General features: G+C 34.0%; 1 protein-coding gene across 1 annotated transcript; it reads right to left on the minus strand.

Annotated features, from left to right (window-relative positions):
- Positions 1–1,120: 1,120 nt before the first annotated feature.
- On the minus strand, positions 1,121–17,437 carry LOC137633103 (G-box-binding factor-like). Its single transcript, XM_068365264.1, has 2 exons — positions 17,388–17,437; positions 1,121–2,477 (listed from the first exon to the last, which is right to left on the minus strand). Exon 2 carries the CDS (start codon positions 1,823–1,825, stop codon positions 1,121–1,123), a length of 705 nt encoding a protein of 234 aa, XP_068221365.1. The 5' UTR covers positions 1,826–2,477; positions 17,388–17,437.
- Positions 17,438–20,000: the final 2,563 nt, after the last annotated feature.

The raw sequence follows: 20,000 nt of genomic DNA on the forward strand, positions 1-20,000 counted from the left end.
TTAGTTGCCACTAATGCAAGCATGATAAATATGTTTCTAAAAATTTTTATTGAATTTAGACTTAATGATACCTAAGTGCCAATAACACTTTAAAAATTTCATTATTCTTTTTCAACAAGAACAGACACATACAATGAAAAATATCTTAGGATAAATGCCCTTAAAAACATAAATGGATAAGTACAATGGCAAATGAAAGAATAAAATAGGGAAATTAACCACTTAGCATGGCACAATAAACTCGATGAATCTAACTGCCCGCGTATAGGGTAACCAGCTTTCATGTACCGAGTTAAACCACACTTAATATTTCTCTTACTAATACTTGACTTTCCAAACGATTCCCTACCATATTTAGTTAGCTAACACTCCAACTCTTCTTCCACCCACCTTTCCTATCAGCTAAAAAAACATAAGTTGTGGCATTAACATTAATTTTGAATTTGATTTGTTAAAGAAACCTTTGAAGTACTTCTCAAACTGTTCCTTACAATGGTTAGTAAGCTAACTGTGCCAACTCTTCTTCCACCCACCTTTCATATCAACTAAAAAAGTAGGTTATGGCATAAACATTAATTTTGAATATTAATTTGGTAAAGAAACTTTTGAAGTACTTGCCCAAACTATTCCCTACAAAGGTTAGTTAGCTAACATTCCCAAATTTTCTTTCACCCACCTTTCCTATCAGCTAAAAAAAATATGAGTTGTGGCATTAACTTTAATTTTGAATATTGATTTGTTAAAGAAACCTTTGAAGCACTTCCCAAACTGTTCCTTACAATGGTTAGTAAGCTAACTGTGCCAACTCTTCTTCCACCCACCTTTCATATCAACTAAATAAAGTAGGTTATGGCATAAACATTAATTTTGAATATTAATTTGGTAAACACACTTTTGAAGTACTTGCCCAAACTATTCCCTACAAAGGTTAGTTAGCTAACATTCCCAAATTTTCTTTCACCCACCTTTCCTATCAAATAAAAAAAAAAATGGTTATGGCTCATTAATTTGGTAAACAAACCTTTGAAGCACTACCCAAACTATTCCCTACCATAGTTAGATAGCTACCATTCCCAAATCTTCTTTCACCCACCTTTCCTATCAGCTAAAAAAAAATTGGTTATGGCATAAACATTAATTTTGAACACTGATTTGGTAAACAAACCTCTGAAGTGCTCCAATCTTCGCCATGCCCCGTTGGTGAAGCGGAGACCGCTTCTTCTGCTGCTGCTGATCCTCTTGCAGCTGTTTTATGCTGTTTCAGTGCCTGCTGTTCGGGCTTCTGTTTATGATGTTTGTGCTGTGGAGACTGCTGCAGCTGATGCTGCTGCTGCTTTCGGCCAGGCGACTGCTGCTTTTGCTCTTTCTGCAGCTTCTGTTTTTGTTGATACTGCTGCTGCTGATGGTGTAGGTTTATCAAATGCATTTGTTTCTGGCGTTGTTGTTGTTGCTGTAGTTGTTGTTGTTGTTGTTGGTGATGATGATGTTGATGATGCAACAACTGCTGTTGATGTTTTTGTTGCTGCAGCGGAGTGATGATCAACGGCTGATGATGAACGAGGGGATGAGGAATGTGATGGACGCTCCTTTGGAGATGCTGAGTCTGGTAGGGCACGAAGGGCTGCTGCGGCGGACTATTACTGACGAGGCGCGGGTGGACGTGACCGTTGGCGTATTGGTGATGATTACTGCCGAGGTAGGTGTGGTGAAGCTGCTGCCCGCTGTAATGGTGACGCCGACGGTTGTGGTGATGATGGTGATGATGATGACTCTGGGGATCACCACTCCCGCACCACGTCACCAAGACGCACGTCTCCACCTGCATTAGGGCTGTACAACCCTCAAGACTCCTCTTCCAAGGAATAAATCGAAGGAATTTTGAAGAATATAAAAAAACAACTTGATTTCAAAAGTAAATCCTTTCGATTCCTCAGAATAAATCCTTCAATCCTTTAAATATCACAAGGACAATTTAATCTCGTATTTGTACAACCCTTAAGACTCCTCTTCTAAGGAATAAATCGAAGGACTTTTGGAGATTATAGAAAAAATAACTCAAGTTCCGAAATTAAATCCTTTTGTTTCCTAAGAATAAATCCTTCAATCCTTTTAATATCACAAGGATAATCTAATCAACTACTTGTTCTTGTTGTCATTCAACACACAAACAAATAAATTCACTGATAAACAAAGTAATCTGCGCGACTTTGTTTCAAGAAGTTCGCCCAGAATTGCAACGGAAGTTCACTTTTCCAAAAAATAATTGACCAAATCTCAATTTTATTTATATCTAAAACTTCACGATTATTATCCATTGAAAATTAAAATGCAAAAATTGCTAGTCTCCATCACTCGAATACTTTTCATTACACGAGATGGCACATGCTCACAAAATATGATATGATATTCCAGCTCGTAATTTCAATGACACGAGAGAAATGGAAAATAATTTTGGATTTTTATATTCAATAATATTTCTGAAATAAAAACCATACGAATGAAAATAATTGCAGGATATGATTAAAAATGAAATTATATGAGAGATTACTCGAGAGCCATTTAGGAAATATCTATTTTGATATTGTTGATGTTCTTAAAATATTTTATTCTTTGCTTCCTTTCCTTAGTGGGCTATTTTCCCTGTTGGAGCCTCTGGGCTTATAGCATCCTGTTTTTCCAACTATGGTTGTAGCTTAGCAAGTAATAATAATAATAATGTGGATGAGATCATGATGAGGGGTAGATGGAGATGGTTTGGATATGCTCTTCGCACTCTCCAAGGGAGATTAGTTCACCAAACTTCCCAACTGGGCTCCACAAGGCACTAGAAAAGTAGGAAGACCAAGGCCTGCATGGCTGAGGACTATGAAGCGTGAAGTAGATGATGAATGGAGAAGTATTCAATTAAAATCTCAAGATAGAGACGATTAGCGAAATCTAACTCAGGCCCTTTGCGTCAATAGGAGTAGAAGATGATGATGATGATGATGATGAATTAAAATACATATGATGGAATCTGACACTTTATAATTCAAACAGATTTTTATAAAAGTGATCTACTGTGTGACTTGTAACGTTAGGACTATAGTAAAAGCAAAATAATGAAATTCGAACATTAGCAATTAACATTAACATTAGAAATTAACATTTGGAGTGTATTTAAGATGAATAAGGAAAGGCTAACATTTTTCTTTTTATAAAACGTTGTAGTGAAAATCAGTAAATGATAAAAGTCAGTCACTTGAAAAGGAAAACAACGGCTGAAAGGAATTAAATAAAAATGTGGTAATACCAACTTTAAAGCTTGGAAGTAATAATCGCTCTTTATCCTTCAAAGACAATAGCTTCTGACCAGTCGGGATTTGAACCCTTGTCCAGGAAACTTGTAACAACAGTGACCTACCACTTAGCCAATATATATATATATATATATATATATATATATATATATATATATATATATATATATATATATATATATATATATATATATATACAGAGGACCATCCCATTGCTGACTCTAGGAGGTGACTCCACAGATTAATAACCGGTCTTTTTATCCCTTGCGAGGAAGACAAGAGCCCACGAGAAGCTCCCGCTATTAATGGCACGGACTGGCTCCTCTGTCAGTCACTTCAACACAAGCTATTTGCAATAGAACGTCAAGATCATGGCTATCAACGTCTGCCTGGATGTATCACATACAGGCTGAGCTAATATCGATAACATGAACCGCTTGAAAACTAAACTCTTTAAGAATTGACAAAAGACAATAAGTTTGCCTGCTATTGTTTACTTCTTAATCAGTCTTTCTTTTACGTCAACTGCTAAGATGCATAATTAATTATAATTCCCGTTTTTCGAACCTGGCTAGAAAAATACATGACTTGAATTGATAAATTTCTGTAATAGATTTAATACATTCTAATCTTCAAACATTAATTAGATCAGCAAAGCTGTACTAGCCAAAGCCACCCATGCTAGGTCGGTTTGCTGTGAGCATTCAGACAAAATTCTCCCACCATCACCAGTCCGCATTGACCACCGTGGTGATTAAACTGGCCAAACCCCAGACAAGAATTGACATATCTGAGACCTTTATCCTGCAGTAGACTGGAAACAGCTGCATTTATTATTGTTGTTGTTGTTAACTCCTAAGCCAAGATTTACCATCCCACCTTTCACAAAGAGAATAAAATTCGGAAACTATCAAGCTCCTTGCCATTGCCAAGCAAATGACCAATTACAACGAAGGAATGGAATATTACAGCTAAAGAACGTGGCTCTGATTGGCTCCCAGTTATGACCAGATGACCTTTGATAATATGGACGATAAGGATCAAAATCGGATGCACTTCACGTTGATTATTATTATTAGTATTATCATTATCATTATTATTATTATTACTTGCTAAGCTACAACACTAGTTGGAAAAGCAGGATGCTATAAGCCCTGGGGCCCCACCAAGGAAAATAGCTCAGTGAGGAAAGGAAAAAAGGAAAAATAAAATATAAGAATAGCAATAACATTAAAATGAATATTTCCTATATAAACTTTAGCAAAACAAGAGAAAGAGAAATTAGATATAATAGCGAGCCTAAGTGTACCCTCAAGCAAGAGATAAGGATAGCGAAATGTTTCCGGAGAAAAGTAACGTGAAAAAAAGGAAAAGATAAAAGAACATATGATTTTGGAGGCAGTGTATGTATAGTGGGAAAGGACTAGAGAAGAAGTACTCCAAATGGGTGGAACTGATCTTGCGGTACACCACAAAATAAACATTTGAAATTTGACATTTATAGCTTATTGAATGAGCTATACCAGTAAGTTTCTTCTAGCATATATAAAGTAGAGTATATTCTTTCAAAATTGCCTCTTAACAGTTACCTCATAAACAAAAAGGACTTTGTAAGAAGATCTCATTAGCGAACCCCAAAGGTGTTGCTTAGAAAAGAAGGCGGCCCACTCCCCATCTGGTAAATATCACTCGAAAGGTTGCTGCTATTTTTAAGACACACATACACACACAAACACACACACACACACAAACATACACACACACACACACATATATATATATATATATATATATATATATATATATATATATATATATATATATATATATCAATGCTACAAAATAGTCTCTCAAGCTATCCTTACGCTCTGGACTCTCTTACCGACCGCGGGATCAGAACACCAGGCGAATCCACTCAAAGACAATAGCTTCATGCCCGCCGGGATTCGAACCCTGGTCCAGAATACTTGTATCATCAGTGACGTGCCACTTAGGTTGCTGTTAATTTTCAAGGCATATATATATTTATATATATATCCTTATACCCAATCTATCCTTACGCTCAAATCCTAATAATCTTCCGATACATATTTTCCAGGGAAAACAAAAGCAATGCAGTATTTTAAAGTAAACATCACCAACATCAAAAACAAATGAATAAAATCATTGCAAACTTTGCGAAGCAAATTCATAGGCACATTTAACATTATTTATCAACATTTTACAGTAAATAACAACAATAAAGATGTACAAAGACCCATCAAGAACAAACAAATTTTTTTACAGCAAACATCAAGAGAAATGATGTACAAAAATCCTTCAAATTCAATTAAGTAATCCTCAGCAAATTTTGCAATGCAAAACTGTTGGAAAAAAACCGTAACTTTAATTGAAAATTCTCCGTAAAGTTCTCAACCGTTGGTAGCCGTAATATCACTCCTTGACGTCAATATATCAGTTTATAAAACGGTAAAAATCCTGGTATAAAATTTGCCAAACATTTACCGATTTTAATGCAAATTTTTAACAGTGAAATTCAGGGGCAAAACCAACAATTTTTACCATCATTCTGCAAATCTAATATCAGCTTGAACCGAACCAGTCCGACTCCTGACTGATTTACGGGACGGCCAAAACTGGCCCGATCCAAGTAATACTTCTAATCTTTCAGAGATCAGCTCTAAATCACAACACACAAGAGGCAACGTGTTTCCCCGTTGGCGTTTTCGTAATGAGATTGCCAGGGGCAGAAGACACTGAAAAGTAAACGGACGAGCGTTCATGGTTTGTTCATCTCGATATGCAAAAAACATACGGAAAGATACACACACACGCATATATATATAAACTACATATACATATATATATATATATATATATATATATATATATATATATATATATATATATATATATATATATATATGTGTGTGTGTGTGTGTGTATGTATAAATATATATATATATATATATATATATATATATATATATATATATATATATATATATATATATATACATATATACATACTGCATATATGTATGCATATAGTTTATATTTATGTGTGTATCTTTGTGTATGTATTTGATTACCCTATGTCTTTTCGTGCGCGCACACACACACACACACACACACACACATATATATATATATATATATATATATAATATATATATATATATATATATATATATATATATATATGTGTGTGTGTGTCTTTGTGTGTGCGGGTGTCCTAGCTCCCTGAATACATTAACCGACCAAAATCCACAATGCTCCTATTGATGTTTGAAAGAAACGTAGTATCAAGTATTTCAAAAGATAAACACAGGCAAACTATGTATGTGGCAGTTAGACTCTTGTTCATTTGCATGCATAACATCAGATCACTCAAGCAATTGCACAATGCAAAATCCTTACAACTGGGAGTGATGTTAAAAATGCTCCGCACATGATCATATTCTACTGTTGAAAAATTGCATTAAAAACGGCAAATATCTGGCAACATTTATTCCAGGATTTTAACCGTTTTAAAAACGGATATATTGCCGTAAATGAGTGATATTACGGTCACCAACCCGTAATAGATAATAACAAAGTAACGTAAAATTACGGTCTCCTGTATTTTACTGAAATACGGTTGAGATCAGTATAACTTTACGGAGAATTTCCGATTAAAATTGCGTTTTTTCAACAGTTCAGCAATTCATTTCCTTCATATTGGATGCTATTAACTGTGATATAAACTGGCTACTGGTTTGGTACATATGTTCCGTACTGTTTATATAATCATTTCTAATATTATCGTAATAGTTATCAATATCATTTATGATTCTTGTTGGTGAAAACATTATAAATCTGCCAATTAGGATAAAACTACATGCAATCTATAACCTTTTCATCCAATAGCTTTGATATGAAGATGATTATAATCATCATCCTTATTATCAAATCTGACTTGATGATGCTGATTAAAATTATCATAATTACTATTCTCAAAGCTGTTTTAGACTTGAAACAATTATCATCAAAAGCTGACTTGATACTGATTACAATTATCATAATTAATATAGAATATAACTATTATAACTATTATTCTCAAAGCTGTATTAGACTTAAAACAATTATCATCAAAAGTTGACTTAATACAGATTACAATTATCATAAGTAATACTGAATATAAATATCATAATTATTATTCTCAAAGCTGTTTTAGACTTGAATCAATTTAAAAGATCCCTCTGCTCAACACTTGCCCAGTGAGCAGAGACCCCCCTACCCCCAACCAACACCCCTCCCCCTAAACCTATCAACACCCCCACACCCAGCATGGAGGACATTAAGCACACGAGAGTCCGGCTACGGCTTCATCTAGCATAATCCGATTCCTCTAACGAAGTCATTACAAAGTCAACCAAAAGATCCCGTATGAATATGTAAAGGGAGCCCTCGGTCAGAGGGGGCCTAGTACCCCTTAAGGGTGGAGGGAAGAGGAGAAGGGGAGAGTGAGAGGAAGTGAGGGAGAGGGGGAGGGGAGAAATGAACTCATCATCTCTCTCTCTCTCAGTGGTCATCAACAGACGCCAGGCAGAGTTGAGGTTTATGTTGGAATCTGCTCTAATTACAAAGCTCCGCCTGCTTATACACCTCATCCATCTTACGAAGCAGCAGCAGCAGCTTCTCTCTCTCTCTCTCTCTCTCTCTCTCTCTCTCTCTCTCTCTCTCTCTCTCTCTCTCTCTCTCTGCCCAAGCTGACGATCACACACATTTACTGATGGGGTCAACTGCTGGGCAGCAGGCCAAGGTCGAATCACGCCCGCTGTAAATGCGAAACCAGTACTAATATATATATATATATATATATATATATATATATATATATATATATATATATATATATATATATATATATATATATATACATATATATACATATATTTAAATGTATACATTATAAATATATATATATATATATATATATATATATATATATATATATATATATATATATATATATATATATATATATATATATATATATATATACTGTATACTGTATGGGTTGTGTGTGTTCATGGAGCGAGAAAATATCTGCTGTTCAACTGAAAGACCCAATAGGATTACCTGACAACTAATAGCTATAAATCATATATTTCAAACAACACAACTGGATGTCTTTAATATGATTATAAGTATATATACACAGTTAGGCCCAATGCATACATGTATCAAGGAACATCGAAAAATGATTTCGAATGTGTATTTATGTATAATGTATGCGTGAAGAGCGAAGAATATCTGCCATGGATTCATGAATGGACGTCCTTATGAATAAACAATGAAGTAATTTTCACTATGTATTCATGATTGGATGTATATTATTATCATTATTACTTGCTAAGTACAACCCTAGTTGGAAAAACAGGATGCTATAAGCTCAGGGGCTCCAACAGGGAAAACAGCCCAGTGAGGAAAGGAAACAAGGAAAAATATAATATTCTAGGAACGGTAACAACATTAAAATAAATATCTCCTATATAAACTATAAAAAGACAGGATGCTATAAGCCCTGGGGTTCCAACAGGGAAAACAGCCCAGTGAGGAAAGGAAATAAGGAAAAATAAATATTTTAAGAGGAGCAACAACATTAAAATAATCATCTATATAACCTATAAACACCCAGATGCTAGAAGCCCAGGGGCTCCAACAGGGAAAATAGCTTAGTGAGGTCATTACCAAAACAAGAGGAGGAGAAACAAGACAACAGTGTGTCCGAGTGTGGAAGACTGTATAAATGAATAAACAAAAACAGCGATGGAGATAATCACAATGATAAAATAAACAATCACAGCTGTTTCTCAGATTCTATTATCTTGTACACAAACAAGCACACTGACATCAATAGCAACCCTTCAACTACGTGATAATGCGAATAATCACTGTGGCATTCAAAACACAATCGCGTAATACTTGCCTAGACAATAGATATTAAGTATATAAGGAACACAATGGTATTTGGATTACAATCAGTTCAATGTGTCGCAGCATTCCTCAAGGCTACGCCAGCATCCTTTAACAGTCACAATTATTTTGGTAGTTTTGTCACCTCGAGACCGTCTATAAAAAAACTTTACTTATTTGATATTTTTGTATTTATTTTGATTGATCGTTTTTTGGACTGTGAGAGACTTGAGAGAGAAGGGGATTTATGAAGCAGAGGGGCAAGATAGAAATAGAGGAAAAAGCCTCATTCGAAACAGTTACACCTCAAAAGATAGACCTATAGCCACACCCCCCTACCCCGGCATCTTTAGCTCACAACGATGGTTAGGTTGCAGCGACCAAACCAAAGAAACTTTCGAGTTTGAGCGGGACTCGAACTCTAGTCAGGCGTTCACCAGTCCAGGACGTTACCATATTGGCCTCTACAGCCAATCCATTTGTAACATGAAACTAAACTTAAAAACGTTTATGATCAAAAATTTAATGTTATGTTGAGGCTGAAAACCTGTATCTACAGTATTAGTTAAAAATTCCTTTTTAAGAGTGCCTTCGATGTATATATTCCTTAAAATTCCTTTTAAGAATACCTTCCGTATAGTTAACATCTGAATATGTTCTCTACAACTGATATGATTATTGGTATTTTGCCGATTTATTCCATTCATGTATGATGGATTTTCTATAATCACTGGAAGTCTCCAGACCAATTACAATCATCTATTATGGATTTTATTTCAAATAATTGAATTACAAATGAAATTTTATTGGTAATTTTAATATTTATAATCCTAGAAATATTAAAACTGAAACTATAAGAAAGATTACTCGAGTGCCATATGTGGATGAGATCATGGTGAGGGGTAGATGGAGATGGTTTGGGCATGCTCTTCGCACTCCCCTAGAAAGATTAATTCACCAAACGTTCAGCTGGGCTCCACAAGGCACTAGAAGAGTTGGAAGACCCAGGCCTACAAGGCTATGGACTATGAAGCACAAAGTAGGAGATGATGAATGGATAAATATTGAATTGAAAGTTCAAGATAGAGACGACTGGCGAAATCTAACCGAGGCCCTTTGCGTCAATAGGCGAAGGAGGATTTGATGATGATGATGAATTTTAACAGCTGGGTTCCAATTTGCTATGCCACACCTTACATAACCAGAATCACGTCATCCATAAAATGTTTACAAATTCTTAACGGAGTTTTGCATCAATTGAATAGCAAACTTAATTCACATTCAGTTAAACAAATCAGTATTTACAGATTTAAAACAGTTAAGAAAACTGACGTAACTGAACCGATTACTTCTTGAGCAGTCAACCTGTTTGCCCCAAAACGGGACCTATTAAGGGAGGGTTATGAGTGGTGTGAAATCGCAAATTTAATAGGCCTGCTTTAGGCTTATTCGTTTCTACAGGAAATGCTTTTATGTTCGTTCCAAATGTGTAACTACCTGACTGGTAGGGAAATTGCCATAGCTCATTATTATTCGTAAAATTAATTGCTTATATAATTATTCGTAAAGTGAATTGTTTAATGTCATTATTCGTAAAATTAATTGTTTATATCATTACTCGTAAAGTGAATTGTTTAATGTCATTATTCGCAAATTTTATTTTTTATATCAGTATTCGTAAAATGAATTGTTCATAATTCATATCATTATTCGTAAAATTAATTGTTTATATCATTATTCGCAAAGTGAATTGTTTATAATTTATATCATTATTCGTAAAATGAATTCTTTATCATTTATATCATTATTCGTAAAATTAATTGTTTATATCATTATTCGTATAATGAATTGTTTATAATTCATATCATTATTCGTGAAATGAATTGTTTATATCAGTATTCGTAAAATGAATTGTTACAATCTTCATGTGGTTACAGAGCCCGTCTTCACTGTTCTTTTGAAAGTGCAAAATAACATTGTTAGTTTGAGATTACACTCGGGCACACTTTTCTATATTGGTTCTCTTCCTTTTGTTTTGTTAATATTTTACAGTTTATATAGGAAATTTTTATTTCAATGTTGTTGGTATTCTTAAAATATTTTATTTTTCCTTGTTTCCGTTCCTCACTGGGCTATTTTTCCGGTTGGGACCTCTGGGCTTATAGCATCCTGTTTTTCCAACTAGGATTGTAGCTTAGAAAGTAATAATTATAATATTTAAATACACAGGAAAATTGTTTAAGAATCCTCTAGCCTCTCTTGATTGGATCCAGAGGGAAGGTTTATTCAAATCATGATTATCATTGTTTGCTAAGCTACAACCCTAGTCGAGAAAACAAGATGCTGATGCCCAAGGGCTCCAACAAGGAATGTAGCCCAGCGAGGAAAGAAAATAAGGAAATAGAAAAGCTGCAGGAGACGTAATGAACAATTAAAATGAAATCTCTCAAGAACAGTAACAGAATTAAAATAAATCTTTCATATATATAAACTATAAAAAAACTTTAAGAAACTAAAAGTACGAGAAATAAATTGGTTTCCATTTACACAGCTTGCAAATAAACTGTTGATGCATAAAAATTACGAGCTAACTTTTGCAAGAGACATGAAGCTGCAAATAATAAATATTGCCAGAAACATCAACCCGAATCTGACACAGCAAAAAAAAAAATAATAATAATAATAATATTTTTTTTTTTTTTTTTGCAAAGTACAGCAATAAAGTTAACGAAAAGCCATACCTGACAGAATGAAATTGAAGCAAGATTGAAAATCCTGCTTACGATATTGATCGTAACTTATCACAGATGCTTTGACGAATAAGCAAACGTCAAATACAAGAGTAGGTTTTATGGTGTCTAAAGACAGGAGAAGCCATCAATAAAATGTGCTCACACGTGGTACGCTGACATTGGATTGGTAAAGGAAGAATGGAGTGGGCGTATTCTCAACGGTTTCTCTCTCTCTCTCTCTCTCTCCTCTCTCTCTCTCTCTCTCTCTCTCCTCTCCTCTCTCTCTCTCTCTCTCCTAAAGACGAGATAAAATGCATTTCATAAAATTCTCTCTCTCTCTCATTCATACAGACAAGACAAAATCTCTCTCTCAAAAATGCATTTCATAAAAATCTGCTCTCTCTCTCTCATTCATAAAGACAAGACAAAATAGATAACTCTCTCCTCTCTCTCTCTCTCTCTCTCTCTCTTTCTCTCATTCATAAAGACAAGACAAAATAGATAACTCTCTCTCTCTCTCTCTCTCTCTCTCTCTCTCTCTCTCTCTCTCTCTCTCTCTCTCTCCTAAAGACAACATAAAATGCATTTCACAAAACTGCTCGCTCGCTCTCTCTCTCTCTCTCTCTCTCTCTCTCTCTCTCTCTCTCTCCTCTCTCTCTCCTAAAGACGAGACAAATCACTTATCATAAAAAGAAGCTGCTTCAACAACACATATGTTGGTGGACGCAATCCTTTTAAATCTACGTCATCCGAATGTCGCACTGAAGCTTTAGGCTTAACTACACATCTGTTCGGATTGCAATGGTTCTTCCTCGTTCACCAACGGATTTTTTGATGTAAGAGACTGGTGTCAGCTGGTTTTCTTATTAATTTGCGAACGGACGGTTATTCATGAAAAGACAGCTTTTTTTTAGATTAATCTCAGCATCGTCTTTTCCAGGTCTTGTCAATAATTTTGCGCAGGTTCATTGAAAAAAAAAAATTCAAATTAGGCGAATCAAAAAGAGCATATACATTGAAAAAATAAAGGATATTGAAAGTTCTCAGCATCAACTTTTCTAAATCTGTGCAAGATCATTGATAAAGAAGTCCTACTTTTTTAAAATATGTAAAAAAAAAAAAAAACTGTTCAAGATCACTGAAAAAATAAGAATAAATAAATAAAATGAAAAAAATCTCAGCATTAACTTTTCGAAATCTGTGCAGGATCATTCAAAAAAAAAATTCAATGGCTAGATCGCACCAGCAACTACCCAATTTTCCCCCGTTTACGTTCTTGACCCACTCACGTTTCACCATTAACTAGGCTACAGGGGAACCACTCTACTATCTCGACCCTTTTACAAATCCCATGCCAGGAGTGATCTTCCCCAGGGCGCGAACTTTGACCTGTGCCCTGACTCTCTTTCAGGGTCTCACCAGGTAAGGATATGCCACACTTGTCTGTAACGCGATTATTATTATCATCATTATTACTTGCTAAGCTACAACCCTAGTTGGAAAAGCAGGATACTATAAGCCCAGGGGCTCCAACAGAGAAAATAGCCCAGTGAGGAAAGACTACAAGGAAAAACCAAATATTTTAAGAAGAGTAACATCAAAATAAATATCTCCTATATAAACTGTAAAAACCATGATGCTATAAGCCCAGGGGCTCCAACAGGGAAAAATAGCCCAGTGAGGAAAATAAAGAAGGAAAAATAACTTATTTTAAAAAGAGTAACAACATTGAAATAAATATCTCCTATATAAACTATAAAAACTTAAATAGAACAAGAGGAAGAGAAATAAGATAGAATAGTGTGCCGGAGCGTACTCTCAAGCAAGAGAACTCTAACGCAAGACAGTGGAGGACCATGGTACAGAGGATATGGCACTACCCAAGATTATAGAACAATGGCTTGATTGATGAGAGGTTCAAGTGTTGAGGGTGACCTTAATGTACAAAAGTTCTTTCGAGGGTATGCAGTTAATTCTAATAGTCATGCTTTTTCCATCATGAGGCTCAATAATACCGTGTTCTAGTTTCATTCCAGCTGTGAGTAAATTGTGGAATGATTTTCCTAATCACGAAGTTTGAATTGGTGAAACTTGAAAAGTTCAAACTTATAGCGAAGTTATGATAACGTGTTTTATTATGTTTTATCTCTGTTGTCTGGAAGTCCTGTATTTCCTTCACACCACCTGCTCTGTGACTAGATTTTTTCCCCCGAGTTCTGTCATTATCCAAGCAATTTCTGTTCCAACATAATTATCATTGTCATCGCCATTTATTTTTCTCTCGCTTTTTGTTTGCTGATATGTATGTTATCATCATTATTACGCGATAATGCTATTGTGATTTTATTACCCAGACCTTAGAACTCTGTGGGCAACCTGCTAATTGATGTTTGTACTATATCACTGATATTATTGCATATCTCATCTTTTTTGCTGATATCAAAGGTGTAAGATCACTGTACCCCTATTGTAACTCTGTATATTGCTTTTGCTGAAATAAAGATTATTATCATTATTATTATCATTATTATTATTAATATTATTATCATTAATGTTTTTGTGTTGAACAGACCGACATAAGTGTATTAGGTTTATAGCAACCTGCTTTTCTGACTAGAGTTATTGTAAATATTACTATTACTACTACTACTACTAATTATAATAATAATTAATAACAACAATAACAAAAGGGAATTAATAAGAGATATCTTCATAATTTGCATAATTCATGAATCGGAACCAGAGAGCTGCCAAGTAAACGGAAACAGAACTATTCTCTACCTTGGTTAACAAGCTAACAACCCTCATTCTTCTTTCACCCATCTTCCGTATCAGATGAAAATGCCGAGGGTATAAAATATATACGGGCGAGTTGAAAAAAAAAAAAGTCATCAAAGTAATTCGGAATAATATCTATATAAAGGGAATTGATTTCATTCAAACTAAATAAATAACTGAATACTGTATATTGAAGAGTGGAAAGATAACGTTTCACCCATAACTCTTTCTACAATACATTGAATTTGCTGATTTTTCTAAAAAAAATAATTTTGCTCCTAATGTCAAGAAAAACTGTGAATATGGTTCTGAATTGAAAAAAAAAAAAAATTACGCCCTCTCTCTTAACAAAAAGAGCCAATTCCTTTACATAGTAATTTTCTCAAGAGATTTAAAGATTAACAATATTTCACGGGTAGTCAATTCTAAGAAAGAGCAATAGCACACATTAAGTCTTGAAAAAATGTTGACGGTTGATTCAATGAGACTTGAACCTAAGTATGAAGGAGGATTTAAGATTATTATTTACAAACACACACACACACACACACACACACACCTCTTGACCAGAATGCAACGTATGTAATTAAAACCATTAATAGTATTTAAATTTTGTTCCAGTCAGAGAATTGTCTGTCAGAGTGACTGACAACCAAATTGTAAAAAATGCAACGAAACATTAAGATCCAACATCTAAAATTATGAAGAGAAATTATAATAATATTGATAATAATAATAATAATAATAATAATAATAATAATAATAATAATAATAATAATAATAACATATTGCTTCTTTACAGCAGGTTAAATTATGCAACGCGTAACTGTCGACTAAAATAACATAAAAAACTACAACAATAATAATAATAATAACAATAATAATAATAATAATAATAAAACCAAAATCAATCTTACTTCTTCCTGAACACTTGAAGTTATCACAGTGCACAAGCACCGAGAACAACAACAACACCAACACCAATAATAATAATAATAATAATAATAATAATAATAATAATAATAAATTTAATTATGTATGTAACTGACAATGGAGGAAAAGAGGCGGAGGTCTCTTCCAATTCACAACGATTTTTTTCACCTGTTCCCCTATTGACGCTTGACATTTAAACCATGAGCTCCCCACCGGTAGAAAAACATTCATTCTATCTCTAAAGGACAATTGAAAGCTTACGTTATTACTCTCTCTCTCTCTCTCTCTCTCTCTCTCTCTCTCTCTCTCTCTCTCTCTCTCTCTCTCTCTCTCTCTCTCTCTCTCTCTCTTTATATATATATATATATATATATATATATATATATATATATATATATATATATATATATATATATATATATATATATATATATATATATATATATATATATATATAAACACTAGCAAACAAATGCAACAATTTCTATTCCACTGCAGGACAAAGGCCTCACTCATGTCTGGGGTTTGGTAATTTTCATCAACACACTGGCCACACTGGTGATGGTGGGAGACAGCAAACCAACCTAGTATGGATGGACGTGACTGGTACAGCTTTGCTGATCATGGTTAATACACAAATCCCTTCAACACGTTAAGGAATCTGCACCCAGAAAGTGTGCACACACCCAATATATATATATATATATATATATATATATATATATATATATATATATATATATATATATATATATATATATATATATATATATATATATATATATATATGTGTGTGTGTGTGTGTGTGTGTATGTGGGGGGACAGAGAAATTATATTACACGTCATATATATAGTTCAACATACATTAGATTATACACTTTATTGAGTATGTATATCAAAAGAATACATTATACATTTTAACACAGCATGTGACCAACTATTTATACTTCAGGTCATTCCAAGCAATCATAATAACAATTACATTAATTATTTTGTTGGTTCCTCACTTCAAAAAAAAAAAACAAAAAAACGGACAATCATGTCTAAAATCATGTGTTGTTTTACATTTATAACGAATAAGTTCATTATATCTTCATCTTGAATAAATTGCACATTTCATAACAAAATACGTTCACTTGTCTTTTTGATGACAATAAAACTTAACAACTTCGAACTTTTAACCAATCACAGACAGATTGTTTTTTAACGGCAATAAAAAAACAACTTCGAATGTAATATTTCAACCAATCACAGACAGATTTTTTTTTAACGACTATAAAACTTGACAATTTCGAACGTAACGTTTTAACCAATCACAGACAAATTGTTTTTTAACGACAATAAAACTTAACAATATCGAACGTAATATGTTAACCAATCACAGACAGATTGTTTTTTAACGACAATAAAACAACTTCGAACGTAATATTTTAACCAATCACAGACAGATTGGTTTTTTAACGATAATAAATCTTAACAACTTCAAACGTAAGATTTCAACCAATCACAGACATATAACACGAATCTACCAAGCTCTGTCAGCCAATCACAAGATGAAAAAAAAAAAAACACGTCACCACTAATTCCCATAACACATCAATGACGTCACTTTAACACTTCAAGCACCGAGCGCAAGCAAGTTGAACACTGGCTACGTCAAACGTGAAACTCTCCCGTCTCGCACCACTTGTTGCTCCGTTGAGAGGTTGTGAGGTACTGGTCAGGCAGTCAGACTTGGACCCTCGGGTCTATGCTGCTGAGTGAGTCCTCCTCCAGTCACTCCTCCTCCTATGGAGTACTACAGCTAGGTGGGGGAAGGTGTAAATGGTATGAGTTCGTTCGGCCGTGCGTTCTTCTCTCTGGATAGGGAAATAGTGAGAGAGAGTATTTTAACGCCTCTCTCTCTCTCTCTCTCTCTCTCTCTCTCTCTCTCTCTCTCTCTCTCTCTCTCTCTCTCATGCTGCTTAGTACATAGTTCATGTAACAGCTAAGATTCTCTCTCTCTCTCTCTCTCTCTCTCTCTCTCTCTCTCTCTCTCTCTCTCTCTCTCTCTCTCTCTCTCTCTCTCGTGTCATGCAAACTCAACATGCACACGTGGGCAATCGTACGTAAGTTGCCATGTCAATCATAGAAACCACTTCTCAAGCGAAATCCAAAAGCTTAATACGATGACACACTGGTCTGCTTGGGCAGTATGTGTTCTTGCTTGGCAATGCTGTTTATAACGTTCATTTCATACGTAATCCGAATGCAATTATGCAAAGGCGGCAAAAACAAATAATCGCGCGAGGCACACACATACACAAACTTCAACTTTTGTTTTACGCTAATTAAAACAATAACATAAAACAGTTGGAGTCAAAGTCTTGCATAACGTATTATATATTCAACTAATCTTTTCACATAACAGTAAATGACATTTTCATTAAACACACATCACCTTGTGTTTTACACTAATTATAAAAAAAAGAAAAAAAAAAAAAAAAAAAAAAAACAGTTGGAGTCAAAGTCTTGTATAACGTACTATATACTCGAGCAATCTTTACACATTACAGTAAATGACATTATCATTAAATTGAATCTGATATATATTATGTCAAAGTTTTTTTTTTTTTGCATCTTTACAGCATATATTTAATCTAAACTAATTTCCAAAGCGAAAATTGTGACCAACTTGGCATATAACAAGCATTCTCTTCCTATATCAACATTCTTAAATATTTTAGCAAACTGCAAAAGCAAAATTATGAACGATATTCATTCTATTATTAAAAAATATGAAATACCTCGATCCTTGTATCCTAATATCACCTAATATTTCAAATCACTAACAACTAAAAGAGAGAAGAAATAAGAATGAGATAACTTTGTTTCTAACCTATAATTCTTTGACATATTACGTAGACGAAAGCAAGAAAGATACATATTCAGTCTCGGACAATGAAGATAATTACACTCAAGATATCCTTATATCATATAATTTCTTAACATACCGTCAGAAAAAAAAAATATAACACATCACGTTAAGATGAAAATAACTAAACGTCTTCATCCTACAATACCCTACCAGAACAAAAGCAATCGAGATGCTTGCCCTCTCTGGGAAGAAGAAGAAGAAGAAGAATATGAAGAAGAAGAAGAAGAAAATGAAGAAAGAGAAGAAGAAGAAGAAGAACAGAGAGTGTCCGTCACTGGGGTTAGAGTCCTTTGTCGACAGCAGTACTACGACTTGTCTGCATGACCTTGGCTTTCTGTCCAGGAACGTCGCTGTAGGACTTAAAAGATTTTAGCCAACTTTTTGATGTAACTCTGTCATAAGATTTCATCACTAGACTTTATAATCAATGGACTAATAAGAGGAATAAGTATTTATAATTGCCAAGAGATATTCTCTGTTTTAGGATGCCAGAAAAAAGTATCAAGTTCTAATTGTATTATTGTATGCGACCCGTCAAAAATGACGGCTATATGTTTAGATAGATATGCAGGCACATGCACTTTCCTCTCACCAGGGTATAACTAATCGCTCTCCCAAATCACCAGAGGAATGAGAAGAGTTGATCTGATCGTGACTGGAAGGATAATACATAATATAAATATATATATATATATATATATATATATATATATATATATATATATATATATATATATATATATATATATATATATATATCCAGACACTTTTTAATATATAAGGGAGTTGATGCTATGAAGATAAAACCAACATGTCCTCAAGGAGGAAAAAATATTTCATAAACGCGAAATAAAATTCAATAGATAACCAACAAAACAATTCATTCGTAGAGAAAATTTACTATGAACCTGAGAGACAGAAGCAAAGGGGAATTTCTAAAATGTAAATAAAACGTTTAAGGCTTCAGGAAATTCCAGAAGATGGGAAATCCAGAGAAAAAACTGGAAGGCATTTTTTTTCCAAGTTAATCCTCTTGGCAGAAGTACAAGCAGCATTAACAATAAATGCAATATCCTGATTAAAGTCAGGAAGATTTTGTGGTTATAACTTAAACTGAGAACTCGTATATCCCTCGCTATAAAGAGGTATTTCCTTCAAAAGTCTTGAATGGTAGAGGATATTCTAACAACATGTAAGAAGAAGAAATGGCCATAATGAGAATGATATAATAAATAATTAAGAATAAAATAATGGATCCCTAATGATTGGAAGAGAAGCAGTGGTAGGAAGAAAAGACGATGGGTTGACGTGCTAAGAAAATTTTAGGGTATAGACTACCATAGAAAGACCATAAACAGACGCGATTGGAAGGGTATGTCT

Source organism: Palaemon carinicauda, chromosome 42 (genome assembly GCF_036898095.1).
Source record: "Palaemon carinicauda isolate YSFRI2023 chromosome 42, ASM3689809v2, whole genome shotgun sequence".
NCBI classification, from domain to species: domain Eukaryota; kingdom Metazoa; phylum Arthropoda; class Malacostraca; order Decapoda; family Palaemonidae; genus Palaemon; species Palaemon carinicauda.